This window comes from Amblyomma mixtum, chromosome 2 (genome assembly GCF_055824585.1).
Source record: "Amblyomma mixtum isolate Tamu chromosome 2, ASM5582458v1, whole genome shotgun sequence".
In the NCBI taxonomy this organism is placed as follows: Eukaryota; Metazoa; Arthropoda; class Arachnida; order Ixodida; family Ixodidae; genus Amblyomma; species Amblyomma mixtum.
In genome coordinates this window covers 311654914-311675821 of record NC_143013.1, presented here as the reverse complement: position 1 = coordinate 311675821, position 20908 = coordinate 311654914, and the positions used below count along the sequence as shown (strand labels likewise).

At 53.0% G+C, this 20908-nt stretch overlaps 1 protein-coding gene across 4 annotated transcripts in view; it reads left to right on the top strand.

The window, feature by feature from the left end:
* LOC149364976 (uncharacterized) overlaps positions 1–20908 on the top strand; it is a 184839-nt gene that overhangs the window by 76364 nt on the left and 87567 nt on the right. Inside the window, exon 1 of one of the 4 annotated variants that reach the window (XM_089574972.1) lies at positions 10270–11039. The exons of the other annotated variants lie outside the window; for them this stretch is intronic. Within the exon in view, the coding sequence (XP_089431098.1) occupies positions 10990–11039 (50 nt within the window). The 5' untranslated portion in view covers positions 10270–10989. Of the gene's footprint in view, positions 1–10269; positions 11040–20908 lie in introns of those variants that run through there. 4 annotated transcript variants of the gene reach the window in all.

Here is a 20908-nt window from a genome sequence, read left to right as displayed (position 1 = left end):
TCCTGATTTAACACAAATTGTGATAATGAAAGAATGACCAACAACAAACGCGGAAAATTTTTGGTGGACATGAAAACGTAAACCTTCGGGGAAACCTCCCAGCGTCAATGAACTATTTCTAGCGTCAAAATCATTGAGAAAACCTCCCAGCGTCAAAGATAAAACGTAAAATCTAAAGACAGCCTTCGAGAAAAGCCACCTCAGCGTCACTAATTGAAATTGAAGGCCTACTCACGCATGCGCTTCCCGCTTTCTTAATAAAAAATGCCTCCACTACTTCCCGCTCAAATCTGTCTTTACCGCTCTTCAAAAAAACTGTTTTGCTCAAATCCGGACTACACCCTTTGCAAGTCTTGCAGTGGTCAGCAAGGAAACTTCCATGTTGTTGGCGCACATTCCGCATGTGTTCGCTGGCCCGTTCATTAAAACATCGACCGGTTTGCCCTATGTACACAAGACCACAGCTTAGAGGAATCTGATATACTACTTGTGATCTGCATTTCGTGAACTGTTTTTGATGTTTAATAGGGCAAACCGGTCGTTTCTTCTCAGGTTTTGACATAGTGCAAATCTTTGACAACTTTGATGGGGCCGAGAACACAACCTGCACCTGATGTTTGCTTGCTACTTTTTTAATGCCATGGGAAACCTTATGCATGTAGGGAATCACAGGGACCGATTTTTTTTTTTTTTTTGCTTCTAGAAGTTTCTCATCCCGAGGCCGCTTCAATCTCTGAACTAACATTTCAGAAACAGCCAAAATCAAATGGGGCGGGTAACCGGCTTCATGTAACCTCTGAATTTGGGCAGCAAAGCTCGATGACATCCTGTGATGGCACGACTTTCTTAAAGCGCTCAGAAGGGAATTAACGATTATTGCTCTTTTTACGAGTTTTGAATGAGCACTATCAAACGGCAACAGCCCTTTCTTTGATCTGGGATTGTATGCCCAGCATAGGTGATCCTTCATGAAAACCAATCTAACGTCTAAAAACTGCAGTTCACGATTCACTGGTAACTCCCACGTGAACTTGAGGCCCTGGCTGTTATTGGTGAAGACTGATAACACACTTTCTGCCGCCGAAGCTAGATCGGACTCATGAACATTCTTCATTATAACCAAAAAATCGTCCACATATCTAAAAATGGATACTACACGTGGGTCTATAAGATGACTTTTAATTTGGTTCCCAACAGCTGACAAGAAAATATCACAGAGTACAGGTGCCACTGAAGACCCTATGCATACACCTAGATTACACCTAGACCCTATGCATACACCTATGCATACACCAAGACTGAAGACCCTATGCATACACCTATGCATACACCTAGATGCATAGATTTTACGTTTTATCTTTGACGCTGGGAGGTTTTCTCAATGATTTTGACGCTAGAAATAGTTCATTGACGCTGGGAGGTTTCCCCGAAGGTTTACGTTTTCATGTCCACCAAAAATTTTCCGCGTTTGTTGTTGGTCATTCTTTCATTATCACAATTTGTGTTAAATCAGGATTGTTGAGTTTGCGCTCTGGTTGCCTTGTTCAAGCGTTTGTATTTCTTTTCAGAAAGAATTGCTTTCATGTGGGTTGCGCGCTCTTCTATTCTCGAGACTTATAAAATAAGGAAAATGTTATCATGTGTATAGTGCAGAATGCATATCTGTCTGTAATAGTTGCGCCTACTTCCGGTGTTAGCACTTTTGATGACAATTTCGTTTTGATGTGTGATAGGCTTGCGAGATATGGCTGGGGTGATGCATAAAATGTAGGGGTCTGGTGCAATAAACTTCAGTTGCAAGTTGGCGCCCGTCCTGTTGTGTTCGTGTCTCCTTTGTCTTTGTTGTTTTCGCGCCGTCCGAACTACTTTCAAAATATGAACCAACTAGCCCAAATCGAAGTACTTCTTGAGATGGGGTATTCTAGACCGCAGCTATTATGCGCCCGTTCCCGCGTTCTGCGTCGAAGTCGGCGTAGCCGGCGTAACCGGTTGTTCAAGTAGCAGAGCGAATTGAACGCCACCTGGAAGGTGGCTGCCACGGGAAGACCCCAGGAGTGGCTAGCAGCATAATACGCCACATGCCAGGTAGCGTGTGATGAGTTGCGCTTAAATTTCGCATTACCGCCAATTGCAACCGCCTCTCAATTTTTTGCTAGTGAGTGCCCGGATGTGTGCCTACCGAATTGTGCACGCGTGTGCATACATGCTTAAGCGCACGCATGCATGGACACACGCACACGTGCACACGCACACACGCGCGTACACGCACGCAGGCACACACACACACACACGCACACACACACGCACGCACGCGCACACGCACACACACACACGCACGCGCACACGCACGCACACACACACGCACGCACGCACGCACACACACACACACCCCACGGAAATTTTTGAGAAAGGAGACTAAACTGCTAACGCAGTAAAGAAACCAACTACAATATTCTAATCCTGAGTGGCAATCGAGCCAGTGGTGGCGGGCGCAACAAAGAAGCTTCGTTTACTGATGCCTTAGTTTACTCGACCATCTTCGAAGATTATTTTTATTGTTGCCTCATGGAATATCAGGAACCTACCTGACCTCGTCTTGCCTTGCTGGACTGGGTCGAATTCCGCGACCTCGGCATACGGCCTCATGCCCCTATCACTCCCTTGCTCTGCCCGCACATAAAAATTCCTGAAGGCGCACACGTCAAGAAAGGGCGAACAGTCAGGAGGTTGAACTTTAGCAGCATATACGATCTGAGCTAAAATGAACTGTTCTCTGAACAGTGACCTCGCTGAAAGCGGCGATTGTGCGTGTTTGTCAAGCATGCAGCTTCTTCACAGGCTAAGCAGTCTTATTAACAGGAAAAGTTCACACGGAATTCCGGTGTCCTTCATTACTGGCACAAATCATATAGTGTAAGGCATGACCTCAATGTCCTTTTTAAGAGACTGCTGAAGTGAGCTATGCCTCAAACGAACATAGCGTCACAAATAATTTCATTGTTCAATAGTTCCTCCTTGCTTGCAGATGTAGCAATTCACTGATCATGGCACAAACGTCCACTTGGCTCGATGGCATGTCCTAACACGTAAGGTCGACGTTTTGAAGTCTAAGAAAGGTTTTTGGGGCCTATTGAATGTACATCCTCTGAACTCGTCTTAATATAAGGCTGTCAAGAAAGGCTAGGTAAGGCTGCACGCAGAGGAAGTAATGACCGATCAGAACCTTTGTCAGCTGCCTTCCGGAGAAGCCGTACAGGTATTCTAAGGATTAGCGAATATTTAGGTAATGGAGTGTGTCAGCACAAAATTCCCTCACGACTATGTACATAAAAGACAGATGATCATTTAGACGCCTAAAAAGCACAGCTGCCAGGAAGCGGTGGTTTTCGGTTTCGAAAAATAAAAATCATGAAACAGGTTAGTGGACACAAACTGCCCGAAAGACGCACCATACTGTAACAAGGTAGCATGAAATTCTGTTCACGCTTGGGCTCCCTTTGAAAGCGCCCCAGAAAATTCACAAAAACTCTATTTAGCGAATTTATGGTCCTCCTCTTGAAATGCACCAATTGCTACATTGTCACAACGCAACGTCGCATCGAAGACGTCGCAAGTTTGTGTCCGTACAGACACGAAGTGCCCCCAACCAGTGCAAGCCTGCTTTTTTATCACATTCTTTTCATCAGAGCAAGAGACGGAGACGACATCAGCATAGGCCAAAATCTTAATTTTACACTGTAGAAGCTACAAGCCACGATTTGCTGTGTTTTTGAAGAAACTCAGCTATAGGTGGTCGAGATATATAATGCGAGTTACAAAGGCGATGTAGAGCAGGTGATGAATATAAAATATTTCTGGTAAACTCTCTAGATGTATGCTGCAGGTGTGCCAGAGTGGGAGGGTGACTGGCAAGCCGCTTTTGTGGTGACAGAAAGATGTCTTGGCTGTATATACCTGCAAATACAAGGCAACCTCCGCTCGTAGTGGGCGCATGCAGCGGTCCTGACGGCCCCCGTTTAAGCATTTTGCGCCGGAGAAATTCCCGATTGACACGAGCTTCAAGAGAGACTATATCACTCGCCTGACGGGGACTCCGAAACTGCTGAAGCTGAAAGGTTTTGTAGATTAAAAATCCATCAGCGTTTGTTTTTATGTATCTCATCAGATAGAGTCTAGTATACATAGCCGGTGTACACTAATTCTGAGTTCATTTGATTTCGCGGCTCTTGCGCTAATTTAAATCTTTTTGCCGCGGACAGTAAAACATCTCGCAGTGAGCAAATTTTGCAGTTATATGCTGATATCACAAAGAAAAATAAACAGCAAAACAAGGTTGAATAAAAACCTACGTTCAGAATTTTTTATAGCCTGAACCCGTTTGAACCCGTTTGAACCGGTTCGGCGCTATCCGGAGCGGTTCGAACCGGAACGGAATGTCGCTCCGGAGCCGAACCCGGAACTGAACCCGAAAGGCGTGAACCCGAACCTGAACCGAACCCGAAAAAATTCCGGTTCGACACCCTGGCTTGTATGCAGTTGTTGACTTGTTAGGAGAAGGTAAGTGACGCCAACCAAGTAAAATACAGAAAAAACAGAAAAAACACGACGTTTCGGGACCGGATTGGCCCCTTCTTCACGGTGTGACTACGGGCGAGCGCAGCTTGGCTTTTTAAAGGGGTGGAGACACCAAATTTTGAAGCTATAAAAAGCCTGCTATGGGATTCCTATGTATGCAAGGGCAGTCACTGCCAGGTGTTGGACGCAACAAACGTTTAAAAAATATTTTAATTCGGTTCCAAAGATTACCTAAATGCTCACTCTCACGACCTAGACCCATTCGCTAGAGCCATCAACCATGACGTCACAAGGGGTGTAGAAAAATAAAGTTTTAGTGACGTCATACCAAAATACAGTGACGTACGATGAGCGGGGCACAGCCGCGTGAGCGCAGTCGACGCACCAGCGAGCCGCGTTTGCTGCTAACCGCCACTCGCTCGGTTTGCGGCGCGCCGTTGCGAACAGCGTCGCAACGTCCGATTGCAGCTCGTTGCCTGCGTCCGGCCTGCTAGATGTCAACGGCGGGCCGCTCGCGGCAACAACGACGGGAAGCGGCAGCCAATGCGAGCGCGGAGAGCGGCAGCGTCATGATGACATAGGGCGCACTCCTTGGAGCCGGGCGGCCTGCGCCAGTCTTCGTGCCGACCGCCGGCATCTGAAGAACGCGATAGTATTGTTTGTTCACGTTCATAGCAAACCCTGGGATATATGAATATCAAAAATGCATCGTTTCTGACGATCGTTGGCAAATACCGAGTTCCTGGTAGAAGTGATGACTGCGATGCAAGCAAATTTCATCCCATAGCCGGTTTTGTGCTGCTGCTACCTGGTGCGGTTCGCCTGCCGTCTGCTAGCTCTGTTGCTGAAGACGTCGTGGAAATCGAGGATATCTTTTATTATGGGACGAGTTCACAGTAAAGGGGTGCCGAGCGGAGCACGTTTCTGAGCGCTGGCCAGTCCCGAAGCTCCCTCAGCTGCGGAGTCGATATCGAAAGCAGCTAGGCCTAGCGACGACTAGGGCAGTCTGGGACCAGCGCGCAGGTCGTCGGCCGGCGTTGCCGCAGGCAGTGTCGCTGCCGAAAGATCCACTTTTAGCACAGATGCATGCTGTCGTATCTCGAATCTAGAAAGCATCCTTTCTGGTGGCATGGCTGTTTGTATTTTCTTGTGCGGACGTGAAGTACGCCGAGTCTGCCGGCCGGTAGGTCAGCCTGGATACCGTCTGCCGACGTCATAAAAGCGAGCTAAAGAGTGTTCTTGACGTAAATAATAAACCATTGGACAAGAAATGTGAAAAAAGTGTCATTTTTGAGGATCGCTGACCAATACTGAGCTGCTAGTAGAGGTAACAACTGTGATATGAGCAAATTTCTCACAACCGCGCCTAGCAGCTGCCGCTGGCGCGACGTCGGGGTCCGGCTCGCCTGGCGCCCGCTAGCTCCGCTGCCGAAGGCGTCGAGGAGATTGACCATACTATTATTTTATTGTGAGATGATTCTGTTAACACTACAGCTATTTGTGAAAAGTAGGCCTTTTATTATAGCGCAGGCGACTTCCGAAGCGCCGGCCGCTTGCTAAACAGGCTATAGGCCTAGCGACGACCACGGCAGCCAGGCAGCAGCAGAGCTCGTCGCCCGGAGCGCCCGCGAGCGGTGCCGTTGCCGAAAGCTCCCAACATAAGCAGACATGCTTTGTCGCTGCTCGAGTATAGCTGGCAGTTCTGATAACAAGGCGATCTTGTCTTTTCTTGTGATATTTGTACACCATCCCAAGCAGCGCTCAGGTACTGCTGCACGGCAGCGAAGTGTGACACCGGTTATGGGCGCAGCTTGGGTAGAGCGGCGCAGCGATGCTTACTGGCATTTTGCAAAGTGTTTCGCATCCTCACGCGAACCCGCGAAGGCGATATTAGCGTGCGAACAAAAAAAAAGTCATGTCCTCACTCGTTGGAATCAGATCTGTCAGAATCCGAGCTGCTGGGACTAGACGTGCAGTTGTTTGTTTTCATATGCGCTGGTCAGCACGTGTGTGGGAAAGCAGACGATGCAGCAGTAGGTGCGTCACAACTTTTGTGGGCCCACGTGACCAAGCGAAGCAGTTGATCTTCCCCCTCTGTGACGTCACTGTACAACTCGGCGTTCCGAAACCGAAACCGAAAATCGTTCACCTAAAAATGCTATAATAAATTATTCACTGTGAATATATGAATCTTTGAGTGTGTATCATGCTTCCTGGAGCCATAAGAAACGTTTGCAACTAAGAACGCGCGAACCATAAATTTGGTGTCTCCACCCCTTTAAGCCCCTGCGTGGAGGACCTCCGGGTCAATGGCCGCAGCCATGGACATAGGATGAGGGGAGAGTCCCCAGGGAACGATTAACATTCTCTCGTGTTTGCTGAATGTGCCACGACTCGAGTAGAAGCCTCCTGCGTGGGTTAGCTTCCGTTTCCAATACAATGGTGCTGTCGAAGTCAATTGGATGGTCACACCCTTCGCAGTGTTCGGCCACGGCGCTGCGTTGACGATTCATGTGACGGACGTCCGCTTTGTGTTGGCTCATCCTTTCCGCGAAGTTCTTCGTTTCCCCTATGTACGAAGCCGGGCAGAGGGAACACGGAATTTTGTACACGACGCCCTGGGCCTTTTCTCTGGGCTGCCGGTTTTTTGGGCGGGGGAGAAGGTGACCAATAGAGCTGGTCGGTTTGTGCGTTGCCAGCACCCCTTCTGCCAGCACCCTAACAAGACAGACTTCTGTCGAATGTTTTCTTTTGAGTTGTTGACTTGCCAGGGCAGCCCCCACCTGCTCATATTGCCAACGGCGTAGTTCTGCTTACATGACGCTGACGGGAGCCTATTCATGACCAAAGAAAAAACATGTTTTTTTGGACTACGGGAAGAGCGTGGAGGAGCTTAATATTCAACTTTTTCCTGTGCTGCGAGCACAGTCCAGAGTCGCATATGTCGGCACCCTTCGAACTGTTTGTGAAAAGTTCCTGGCCCCCCTTCCGCCCGCCGCCCTCAGTTTTCTGTTCTCTTCTGGTCACATTTTCGGCTGTGGCGTCGTATGTTTTTTTCTTCAGTGCCTTAGCAGCACTCGCTTGCACGATACCTTTAAGCGAAACGAAAACTGTCGTCCTAGCTTGATTCTTATTAACTTTCAGTCGCGTGTACTGCTTTCTTTATTTTTTTCTCGAGTGAAACGGTGACAATACTCAGACACATTCTATTTTTTATCCCTTTCCCGAATACATAAAAATTAATTTCGACCTATACGTCCAACCAATCAAAAAAGGTCCGGCTATTTGGTTGCCACCTCATATCCACTGCCGAAAATCGCCGCAACGTTTCATCACAGTTGAGTTTCCCTTTCAATCTTGTAGAGGTAAATTACGTTGATGATGATTATTGAAGGGTGCTTGACGTCTTGCAGATTCGATATTGCTCGATCACGTTGCCAGAGGACACTTCTGGAGAGATTAACTTTTTATTACCAATTAATAAAACAAAGAAAGATACAACCAAGGAGAAAACTTGTTTACATTTCACTGACCACTAGCTTTACGTGACGAAACCAGCCCTCGGTCCCGCCCAAACACTTGATTTTAAACCTTATGACCCTGCCGTCGGTGGAGACAGTAACCAATCAGGTAACTCCACAAACATCAACCCAATAAATCATTGGGGAAAGGAAAACGTCGCCAATCAACAACTGTAAAAGGACAACACAGCCAATCAGTTATTCTGGAAAAAAGATAACTCACCTCCACAAACACTGCCCAAATATGTACATTTTCCACCATCAAGATTTCGGAGGTTTCTCCCTTCGTCCCGCGAGCTCCGCAAACATTCTAGATTTCCCACGGTGCAGGTTGTTTCAACCTCTGGTAAACTCAGGTTCGGGGAAAGTCAACTCAAGGCCCATCTGTTGAGTACCGTCACTTACAAACTGTCTTCAAGCCTGTAGCTAGCGTGGCAATGTCCTGTTGACCGCGCCTCAAGTTGTCAACGCGTGCTGCCATAGACATGGGACAAAAGCTACACGACGAGGATCCGCCTTTCCGCAAGAACGTGCACAGTGGGATGCGACCTGACGTATATGTTCCCGGAGTGTGTTTGACCTTTCCCTTATTATCGGAATCCGTCGCTATCCCGCTCCCCTTATACAGCTGGGCAGCCAATGTGACTCATCCCCCTCCCTGCAGTTGTGCGGAGGGCAGAAAAAAAAAAAAACTCAGTGGACATTCCTTTATCGCGAACCCGGACGCGACAAACAATGCACAGGACCGCGAACTTCACTACCACTATCAGCACGAAACAATAATTTCTGGCGCAAATTAAAACATAAAATATTGCCGTTTTGGATATCTCCTTGGGCGTCAAAGATATTACCATGCCTGATGCTATGCACACAAAAAAAAATTATAAAAGCCACATGCTTGATTTCCGACGCTGGGCTCTTTAAGTACATGATATAAACAAGAATCCTCTGGCGTTACCGAAAAGCGCACTTGGTTTTCGCGTCGTTTCCGGGCTTGAGCCGGGTTTGTGCAGTTCAAGACCTGGGATAAAGGAGGTCGGGTTACCGCATGGGTTAGAGCCTATGAACAAATTACGGCCAGACGAGAGCTCTGCAATGCGCACACCTGGGCAAAGAAAAAAAACCGAAGTCCACTGCAGCACCCGAGGTCCCAACTTACGGTAGTTATTGCCGAGCAGCGGACAGTCGTTGTTTCAGCAGTAAGCATTTTAACTCATATGTATACGAGATCGAGCCATGCGGGGAGCGTGGCAAGAGACATATATCTATATTTTCAGGACTAGCAACGCGAAATTCGATAAAGGGTCTCAAAAAACTTGTAGCGGCTCATTGCATCCGCGAAGGGCCTGCGCCCGTGCCGACGGTGAACTACAAAAGCAACGAAAGATTGCCGTTCCCGTGCCAGCGGAATCCTTTCCTTCGGTTGTCCAAAGACACCGGCATGATGCCTTATGCTGCCTCGAGCGCCTTCAGTAGTGAATATTTTCTTCCCCGCAGCTGTCAACAACATGAAAATAGCTAACCGGGTATCAGCGTCACGAAACATGGGCGACCGACTTCGCTGTCGCTTCCACCCACCACTCACATCCACTCATTGCCACTCACATCCACTCATTGCCACTCACAACCACTCATTGTCACTCATATCCACTCATATCCACTCACAACCACTCATTGCCACTCACGCCCACTCACGCCCACTCACATCCACTCATCAATCATACCCACTCACCTCTACTCACGCTCACATCCACTCAATCGTATTCGCACTCATGTCCACTCACACTCACGTCCACTCACACTCACACTTATGACCACCCCCACTCACATCCACTCACTCGCACTCACACTCACGTCCACTCACACTCACGACCATTCACTCACACTCATGACAACCCACACTCATATCCACTCACTCGCACTCACACTCACGTCCACTCGCACTCACGACCACTCACTCGCACTCACACTCAGACCACCCACACTCACATCCCCTCACTCGCACTCACACTCTTGGTTACCGACACTCATATCCACTCACTCGCACTCACACTCACGTCCACTCGCACTCACGACCACTCACTCACACTCACACTCACAGACGTGAGTGTGAGTGTGAGTGAGGCGATATGAGTGCACTCATGAGTGAGTGTGCCGACCTATGACGGCGACGCCCCCGCAGCGTCCTCGCTCCACAGGACAGGCGAGTGTCGTTCCCACAGCTCCGGCCGCCCTGCTCTTCGAGACTTCTCGTCTTTCGCGGAGGATGCTGCTGAAGAGCTTCCGGGAAAAGGCAGCGGGGGTGGCAGCCGGTTTCCCGCGGCGGTGCGGCCATTCTGCCTGTCCGTTGTCTTCGCCGCTGTCCTTTGTCGCCGCACCGACGCTGGTCGTCGTCTTTCAACACAGGATCGCGGTGCGGAGGACAACCGCCGCGGGCGATTCGCGTTGGCCAGACGCGTATGTGCGTACGTTGGTCGCCATTCTCGCCTTCCGGCCTTTGTCGTCGTCTAGTGCTGCGCCGACGGCGGCACAGCGCTCGGCGAACGTGAGCCTCTGCGGAGGCAGAGAGCGCGATCGGCCGGCCGACGGGAAGCGCGCGCGAGACGAGACGCGCAGGAGGCAGCAGCAACCCTACACTCGAGCCGTTCGTCCTCCGACATCCTGTCGGCTCCTTTCGGCCCCGCCGATCATACGAGCACGGAAAGTTCCCGTGCGCGGACTCACGTTCCTTCTCTCGCTCTGTCTGTGCGAACAGACTGTACGCGCCTTTCGCACCTGGCTGCGTAGTTACGCCCCAAGCGGCCGACGGTGCAGTGGTCGCCGCCACTTGCGTCGTAGCCGGTGATGTGCGTGCGCTGCTCGTGGCGTCCCTGTGCGACCGGAGGCGCGGGCGATGTATCCGTCCCTACAGCGACAGGCTCATCCTCCGGCAGCGCAGCAGCCGTAAGTTTGCCACTTCTCGCAGGAGCAGCGTCGAGAGGGCGGCAACCCGTATGAGCGCGCGCGCGCGTGGCATTTCGCTTTTGATGTCCTGTTCGATATATCAGGCTCCTTATTTTCTTCTTGATGCTGTCGGGAATTTAGATGTTCTTTTTTCTTTTTTGACGTTGCATTTTTCCCTTTTTAGCGCATCTTGCGAAGCCGCCGCATCCGTGTGTGTATCAGCCATCCTCGTTGGAAGAACTTGTGCGCATCCTTTCATCCGAGTTGCCCTGTGCTCGCGTCGCGCGAATGGAGCCCTTAAGTGGAGAGTTGCTGCTGCCGGTTCGGCCAGTCCTGCCGGAGCAGCTGCGGCAGTCGGCATTTGACAGCGAGATCCGTCTCTCCCCCGGTATCGTGATGGCAGTGTGCGAAGCGTGTAACTCTATTACGCTTCCTCCGAGACGCCGACGGGTCCCATTCAGCGAATGAATGGTGCGTGTGAGCCTACAATCTGGGAAGAATACGAAGAAAAGAGTCTGCGTACAGCGCCGGCCTGCAATTGAGAGGTATTCAAAGCCACGCAAAAAAAAAAAAAAAGAGAGAGAGAGAACAAGAAGCGAGTAAGGTTGATGATGGATGAAAGCATTCTCTTTTATTACCGGCGCGCTTTGGTGCGTGGCGACGGGAATGGCGTTTAGGGCAGCTTCCTTCTTCCTCTTCGGCGGCTCGTCCGAGCACCTGCGGTGCGATATGCGGAGGCGGCCGAACGTGCTTGCTTGCTGGTGCGAGGTGGATGCGCGCCCTGTCATACAGTTGCAAGCCCGAAGAGTGTATTTCAGCGTAGTCGCGAGGTTCGCGAGATTTCAAAAGCGGCACACTTGGTGGCTCTGCCTTGCCTCAGTTCGAGGTTGTCAGCGCGCCTGTAAACTCGACAGGTTCCTCGAGGGATCAGGAATCGCACTGTCAGTGGCTGTGGCTGCGGCTGCACAATGTAGTCGTGCGCGCTTATTGGGGAATTTTTGTGTACAGGGGTCGGCAAAGGACCATCTATGCTCGTCGTCGCTATTAAGGCGCTAGCCCAACTAGGCGGCGCGACCGCCGTCGAGACCGAGAGATGATCCCAAAAAGATGGCGCCGTCGCAGCAGCCGCCATGGTTGTGGCGACGTAGTTGACGCCGTTATTATTGAGGCTATTGTTGCGTCTCGGCAGCTGCGCAGTCCGCTGGCTGGCTATCAAGACTCCGTTGTTTTCATCCTGTCCTGGAGAAAACGGCCCCTCCTGAGCCGCCGGCCGTCGGCGATAGGAGCGGAGCCGCACGAAGCTGGCATTTTGTATCTGCTCATGTGACCGATTTCCGCGCGCGGGGCTCGTCTGTGCGCATGCGGTGGGGCGGAACGATGATAATGGTTGTCGGCGGCGTGGCGGAAGCACGGAGCGGCCCCGGGAGTCGCGTGGTGCGGACAACGGTGGGGCGACAGCGGCGTTGCTCGCGAGCCGCGGTGGTACTACCTGCGCGCGGAGGCCATCTTAAGATACCGTGGTATTAACAAACCGTCAAGGAGGGGTTAATTTTAACAGGAGACTGGTCGAATTGCGCTTTATCTGCTCCGTTTTTATGTGCCGGGTAGCAAACAAGTTGAGCCCCGGAGTCCTTGCTTGTCATTTTTATACGTGGGGGATTGACGTCTGTCTCTCTCCTTTCACCAGGACCTCCATCCTTTGTGTGCAAGGTGTAATTACGTTATCCCATCGAGTCTCTCTCTCTACACAGCGTTATCGGCCGCGCTTCTTCTCCCCCTGCCTCGCCGGTGTTGCCTTTCGCGTGGCGTGTTCTTTTTTTTTACGGGGCGTAATCTCAGATCCCCGTCTTTCTCTCCAGACCCCATTCTTCTGTTGTTTCGAAGGGGGCGGGATGAGGGCGCACTGCTGATACCGCGGCGACGGGGCCGTTATGAGGCCTTGGTGTACGCGAAGGAGCGACGGTTATGACTGCCGCTTTCTGTTTCCATTCCAAGCCGGCTTTCGCTTGTTCGCTCCGAGGGAGAAAGTAAAAGAACTTGCTTCGGGGCTAGTTGGTTCATGATTGAAGTTCAGAATGGTGCAAAAGACACACACACAGGAAAAAAGGGGTTGACACAGCTGTGATAGGCGCTCTTTGTGTCATCCCTTTTTTTCCTGTGTGAGAAAGTAAAATGTCAGAATATTTTCTCGTTGGTCCTAAAATCCACGCCTTTTGCTGGCAGCGGCTACCCTGTCCCCAGCGAATTAGCTCATCTCAGCGCACTTTACGTCATAACCCTGCCGCCGCCAGCTATACGTTTCCCGTCCCTTGGAGTTCGCTGCTAACTTTACAGACCAACGGTTGCTTGTCCGTGAGAATCTTTGGTTGAGGCACCTCGGCTCCGGCGCAGCTGTGATAGAGTATATGCAGTATACGCACATACAAGAGGGTTCCGATCTGGCTTGGGCGTGCACTTCCTTTTTTTATGCTCTTAATGGTAACGTTCAGACGTTTAACATCGGTGTTCATAGAGGTAGGCCTGCATGGCTTCCAGCAGGGGCTCTGTTCACCTTGAGATAACTGAATCCGAGTCGCATGAGATACTAAGTTTAGCCGCTAACGCAGTTGCCTAACCTTAAACCATCAGTCATGCAATTTTTCGAGGTACGCGACACTGAGCATGCTTGATTTTCCGGCACAGCAGTCCACCTAGTCAACTGGCATGGCTGTTCACTTCGTGCAGCTTTACAGGCGTGGCACTATAGTACATGCTGTTGTTCCCTTTCCCGACAGACGCACTCTTCACCTCTGAACTCGCGCTTCGGTTCGTTCTTTACCCTTTCATTTTCGCTCTCTGCTAATCGACCAGCATGCTTGTTGCAGGTCATGAGTTGGCTGTAACGCGGCTTCCTTGCATGACATGGTTCTCGTTTTTCGGCGGTCTACCAGCAGCGGCCTTGTTTTTGCGATAACAAACTCGTTTGTTCGCCGTGTCCGCAGACAGACATTTCGCTCGCGTTCGAGGCGGCCCGAAACGGCCGGCATCCATCCTCCACCGGATAGCGGCGGCTGAAGCGTGGACGCGTGGTACCGAAGATGGGGCGCAGCAAGCCGTCCTCCGAACCAGCGATCCATGCCTGCTCAACCCCCTCGCTCTTCTCCGTCCCCTTCCTCCGTTCGTATATACGACATCGTTTTCTCCTGCTACTGCGCCGCTGTATTTGGGGAAGTTCCAAATGTGGGCATCCAGGCCTCGCGGCACAGATCGATACGCGAAGCCCGCTCTGGCGCGCTCGATCCTGCCGCGGCCGCTGCATCCCCCCCCCCGTTCCTCCCCTCCGCGGCTGCGGTACAATGGTCGGGCCGTGCGTAATAGGAACGGCAACAAGAAAGATAGAGGGGCCCCGGCGCAATCATAATACGAGAGGGAAAGAAAGGACGGTGGAGCTGCCAAGCCAGCCGTGCTTCTCTCGTTGCGCTGCGGGCCGCCCTCTTCCTTCTCCACCTCCCCCGAGGCTCGAGAAGGGGAGGGGGCCAATGTACAGGGCGCTGGAGGTGACCTCTACGGCGGCGCGGAGGAGGAACGTGCTGCGCTGTTTCTCCTGGCGCGAGCAAGCGATCGCATGCGCGGGTCGATGGAGCGCCTGGCAGGCTTCGTCGCCCTCGCCTCGGCTGCCGTCTATCACTTGCTTGCGCCTGGAGCTCGGCGGGTAGGACCCATTCTGCTGTTCCGGGGGTGGTTGGCTGGTGGAGATGATGCGCCGCTCCGCGCCGCTGCCTTGCGCGCAGCCTTCCTGCGGGCTTGCGAAGGCTTGTGCTGTGTATGTGTGCGTGCGCCATGCTGCTTGCTCCTTGGGGGATTCTGTATATGCGCTAGAGAGGAGAGCTTTGGGCGTCGTGTTCGTGTAGTTTGCGAGCCTGAGTGGTTTCTGTTACATAAGTTTTGGGGAGCCTGCGTTGGACTTCGGGCTTTCGTGTTCGCTCATTCGGCGTTCTGGCACTGCGAATGTTGTTGCGGGTGGCGAGCAGGCGTAGCTTCGCGAACGCCGGCAGCTGGTTGGATGCCGGTGTTGCGTAGCTAGCAGGCGTTTCTGCTAGGCCGAACAGAACAGGCTGCGTTCTGCGGATTGAAATGTGTAAATAAAGTGAAACGGTCCAGTACTGTCGTCAAGACTCGTGTGTTGAAACGTTGCTTTAGTTTACGGTCCATGTGATTGCCACGGACGGTTCGCCCAGCCGTCTCTGACGTATTTGCTTTATGTAGCAGGGGGCTTAACGTCCCAAAGCGACTCAGGCTATGAGGGACGCCGTAATGAAGGGCTCTGGAAATTTCGACCACCTGGGTTTTTTTTTAACGTGCACTGACATCGCACAGTACACGGGCCTCTAGAATTTCGCCTCCATCGAAATTCGACCGCCGCGGCCGGGATTGAACCCACGTCTTTCGGGTCAGCATAACCACTGCGCCATGCACCGCGGTGGCTACCTTTTGCTAAAATGCGCCGCTGGGTTGAATGCCAGCCACCTCAATGAGAAACTTCGATCGATAGGGATGCACATTTTGTTTATTGTGGGCTACTGTCGCTGCAAACATGCAGTTTCCTAAACTCTTATGAAATGTATCGCCACTTCTCTTCCTTTTCGTATATTGCACTCCGAGACTGGCTGCACAAACCTGGACGAGTCGAGGTTAAAATATTGCTTCGTATCCCAATCGGTAGGTGCTCAAACTCCAGGTTTGTTGCGTCTCTTTAATGCCTGTTGTTGTGAACAGCTGTCTTCTAATATTCGTCGTTTCCTTACGGACAGTCAAGTTTTCAGACCATAAGGCATACAACAGTATTCGTGACTTGCCTCATAAAACATGATTCGCTTTTGACCGTGGTGCAAAAGTGAACTCGTGCGAAAGAGCATGGCTCCCTTGCACCTTTCGTCTCTGCCCTTCGAGTGATGTGGTTTTGGTTCCAATCGCCCGCGCGCAGCACGAATAAGTCGCCGATAGGACGACAGCGAATGGACTAGGCTTTCGCGACAGCCCCTCCGAGCTCTTCTACTGTTAGCGCTCGCAACTGGTAGTCTCTCCGACATTTTGACGCATCAGTTCGGCGCCATGTTATCAGTGCTAACTCGCTGAGCTGTGATGGTCAGCGCAGTTCGACGTCGTCGTTAGCGTCGCTAAAGCGCTAGCTCTGTACGGACGGTGGGCGGACAGTAGTAATGGCAGGTGGAGCGGATGGAGGACACGAATCAGCTGACCCGCTCGGGGAGAACTTGTTTGCGCAATCCACGAGCTGTGACGAGTAAACGGAAGCGGCGCCAGGCCTGCCCATTTTTTCCTCGTCGCCGCCGGCAGTAGCCGCAGCAGCAGTACGTAGCGCCCCTGGGTGGAGGCAGCGCTGGATCCGCCAAGGCCCAAAGCGTACGCCGGCCGCCGTCGAGCCTGCTCCTGCTTCCTGGCGCTGCTGCCCCGTCTGTGTTGAAACAGCAGCGCTGCCGCTTGGAGCGCGGCCGCGCCTGGTCCGTCTGGCTCTTGTTTGCGTGCGGTTGTTGCGCGAACTCGGGCGTGCTGTTTGACGAGTGCGTGTGCAAGCTATGCGCGTTGGCTGCCTGCCTGCTTGCCCGGCCGGGTTTCCTTTTGTCTTTTCAGTCTGGCGGGCTTTCGAGAGCTTTCTCCCTCGCGTCTGTTGCTGCGGCTGTGCATACCGAGAGCAGGGTGCGCGAGGTGCGGCACGACTGCTGGGCCGACCGCGCCGCAGTGTACACAGCCTGCAGCGTCCTGCGGACTAGGATACGCTCAGTGGTGCGAGCAGTGCAGCTTCTTTGCGCAAATGAGGAAAGAGAAACAGCCTTTCCACTCGCGTGTTGCGCAGTTCGAACGACTCCCAGGAACGTTCGCCAAACGCGTAGCGTACACATGCCGACTCGGCCGCGAATGCTACCCTGCCGCATGTGCGCAGCAAACGGGCACAGCGTAGTTGCCCTCAGCGCGAAGCGGTCGTTAGACTTTCGGTTTCTTCAAAGCTCAGTATTCCCGAAGGCCGCCCTCGTTCGTCGACTTGGGACGCTCCTGCGATTGTTCATGAGCTGGTCGCTTCGCCATTGGGCTGTGGATTCGTTGTCGTTGAACAAGTGCCTCCGCACGCGAGTCTCCGCCGAGGCAGCGCTGCGCGCGTTCGTACTGCGTGGTTCGAATCTTCGCGGTATACAGCGTCAAGACACCCCCGTTCCGGCCGCACGGGTGCAGCGCGAGCGAGGGGGCGTTAGCTGCGAGCATGTGAGGTGCAGTTCGGTAACCCGTCTCCAGGTTTAGAATGGCCATTGGAGGAAAGAAACGACACAGCGTTTGTCAGTTCAGGTAGTCCCCGGGCTGTTCTCACATCCACGCCGTCGCCGTCTAGTGCATGCAGCCGAACTGCGCCAGTGTTCTGGCTTAGGCGGCATTCTTCGCGCCTCCAATGGGAAGGCTCGAGGCGAGTTCTGGTTGACTCCTGTTCTTGAGATTCTTAATTTGGGAAGTTGTGCAGGAGGGGTGGGACAAGAAGTATGGGTAATGCGCGGCCCGGTAACTGCCTCCTTGCTTCTGTAGGGGTCACCGCAACTGGGCTGCGCTAGGTAGGGGAGAAAAGAATAGGGGAGTAGACGCGGGTAAAGCCTGAGGAGAGGTCAGGGGAATGGCGAAAAAGCCGAATATGGAGCTGCAGTCAAGGTCCGCTAAAGCGGCAATCTTAACGCGAGGGGGGTCCCTGCATGTGCGCTCCCCTATTAATAGCATCTCAGCGCGCACCTAATCGTGCCCGCATTCATCACTTACGCGCGCTCTGCCCGCACATGCGCGCTCTGCTTCTTTTGCACTGTGGCCCCTGTCCGGACGGCGGCACACAGCTTTGGAGCAGCAACACCACATCGGTCGCCGCTGCTCACATCACGTGGGTTGGGTCCGAACGCTTCGGCCACGATGCGTGCAGGCCGCGCCCGTATCGTCGGCGGCGCAACGCCCTGCGAGGGGAGAAAAAGCTGCTCGCGTGCTGCCTCCTTCCCCTGGCCGCGTGATCAAAGTGTCCAATCTCATTACGGGGTGAGAACCGCGCGGGCGCCGCTGGGTGCGGGGCCCTCACTTCTCTGTGATCCCTCTTTCCCGCAGTAGCTCAACCCTGCTGTCCAGCTAATGGCGGTGCGTGTTATGCAATACCTGCGGGCATGGAAGGGTGTGTGTGTGTGTGTGTGTGTGTGTGTGTGTGTGTGTGTGTGTGTGTGCGTGTGCGTGTGTGTGTGTGCGTGTGTGTGTGTGTGTGTGTGTGTCGTTAGGCCTAGGTCGGACTCGCACAGCGAGCCCCGAGATTTCATAGCGGGGTGCGGCTGCTGCTGCCCCGGCTCGTGCCATTTCGCCGCGGGCGAGGTCGCTGACCCGCCGGCGTTCTCGCGGGGCCCCGACGACGACACGTGCTGGATATGCCGCCGCTGTGGCTGGCTGCATGCGCACGACTCTAGCGGCCGCTGTCGCCGTCGCCTTTATGCCAGGTCGCCGTCGGCCACGGAGAGCATGGCGGAGGGTCTCCGAGCGCCTGGGTCGTGCCTCCGCCGTGAGCAGTCCGGAAGCGTTTCCCTCGGCGCTGCGGATGGCGACCGGAAATGATGACGCTGCGGGGCTATTTGTGGGAATCGCGCGGGTTTTGGAGCAACGTCGGACTGATTTAGAGCTGTCAAGTCTTGGCGGTACACGGGAGCAGCAGGCAGCACGGCGAAGCCTGAAAAGAGGACGTACGCAGCCAGCCAGGAACGGTATACCTTGTTTCCACACAACGGCAGGGCTGTCTGGTTCTGCATGTCGCTTCTTCTGGCTTATGTGCGACGAGGTGCTTTCATGATGAAATCGAGGAGTTTCGAATTGCCACCGGAGTGGCAACTAAGTTGAAAGTGGGGCCGAGGGAACAAAAATAAAACGCCGAGCCGTGCCCGGTAGGCCGGCACCCTTGTGTACACGTGCGCTGTATGGGCCTGTTGCACTATTCGCAGACTTCGTCGCGAGACGCAAAAGTCGTTGCTCAACGACGTTGTCAAAGTAGCCTGGGCTGCTGCGCACTTCGAACCTTTTTCCGGCGTGCTGGAGTTTCGTCGCCTCCGTGGCTCTCCCCGTGCTTTCGGGCCGTTTCTTGATTCGAGCTTTGCTTGGCAAACACACGCCCTGTATCACTGTTCACGCGTCGCGGTGGCCAAGTCGTTCTTTGTTGTTCTGGCATGAGGTGCCACCCGAACTCGCTGTCGAAACAGAGTTCGACGGGAGTTCTAAAATGAGCGCCGTCTTTGACGGGTTGCACCAGGCCGTCGTCGATTACAAACGTCCTTAAGCATTCATTCATTCATTCATTCATTCATTCATTCATTCATTCATTCATTCATTCATTCATTCATTCATTCATTCATGTGATGCATTGCCTCGTTAGGTCAACGCATTCGAGTTTTAGAGTCGCTCGTTGCTTGCTCCTCATCATCGCATCGTGTGTCGAGGTTAGGCTGCCAGGTTGGTACGCGGGGTTTAGGTTCCCACAGCTGCACATGGGCTATTGGGACGCCGGAGTGGAAACACGGGAGTTTACTGCGCACTTGCATCGCTCAGCACGCGGGTTGCTTCTGCATTTTGCCCGCATCTGAATGCGGCCCTGGCTGCACAGTTGCTCGAGGCGCGGAGCATAGTTCTTTTTGCAGCTGAATTGCACTCTGAAACGGAAAGCGCGCTTGCATGTACCCACGAAGAGCGTTGTGCGCATAATCCTCGCGGATTTTGTTTGGCTGTGGGGGTTGTACTGCTCTGACGGTATGGGACGCGAGCGCTTCACAGCGGGCTTCCAGCTTTCGCGCAGCTTGTCTCTTCTTCGGCACCTGAAAGGTGGCTGGTCTTCTTTTGCGGCTCCGCAGTTCGGTCAGCCGAGGGGGTGATTCACCCGCCCTCGTTGCAGCATATGACGCTCGTTCGAAGTCCTTCTCCGCGAGCTGGTTCTCTCATTTTACGTTTCGTATCTTTCCGGGCGGCGTCGATGCCAGCCAGAGAGAGAGCTGCCTGGTTCCACCGCTGTACGCTTGCAATCCGGGTTGTCTTTTGGGTGGTGGCGAAATTCACGAGTTGAACGCCCTGATACCAATGTAAATTAGGCCAGTTGTCTCTTTGTCCAGCCGCGTTTCGGCTTCTCTGGTCATAGCTCTCTTTCTCTCTCACTCATAGGGAGAGAACCGTGTCTCCCTGTTTCTCAGCTGTGTGCGCCCAGCACTGTTGGCCGCTCTTGACCTGTTCTTTGCATCTCGGCGCTACAGCCACGTATGTATGTTTGTAAATGTGAAGCGCTGGAAGGTGTGTGTGTGTGTGTGTGTGTGTGTGTGTGTGTGTGTGTGTGTGTGTGTGTGTGTGTGTGTGTGTGTGTGTGTGTGTGTGTGTGTGTGTGTGTGTGTGTGTGGCGGGGGGGGGGGAATAGACGGCACCATGACGAGGGCCAGTACCTTCGAGTTCCGCCTTGGGTTCCCAGCTGAGCAAGCGGCCGGGCGCACTAACGCAATCTGGTCGCTGTCCGCGTGGAGAGCGTCGGCCGATACAGGTGGCGGGCGCTTTCTTTCGCCGCGCCATGCGATGCTGCCGAGGAATGTGGCAGGGCTCGGCGCAGTGCCGCCTTTGGTGGGATGCATGTCCGTGTGTGCTGTGGGCCGCGTTCAGCGAAAGGGGCGATCGCGATGTTCTACAGCTTAGTCTGCGCTTCCTTGGAGCTGCACCGAATACTTTCGCGTTCGAAAGGTGCCCGAGAATAAGGTTTCGTGGGCGAACCTTGATCCCTTATAGATTTCAGGGCGCGTTTCCTGGAATATCTTACACTGGTCGCGCAACTTCTTTGGGATGGAAATATT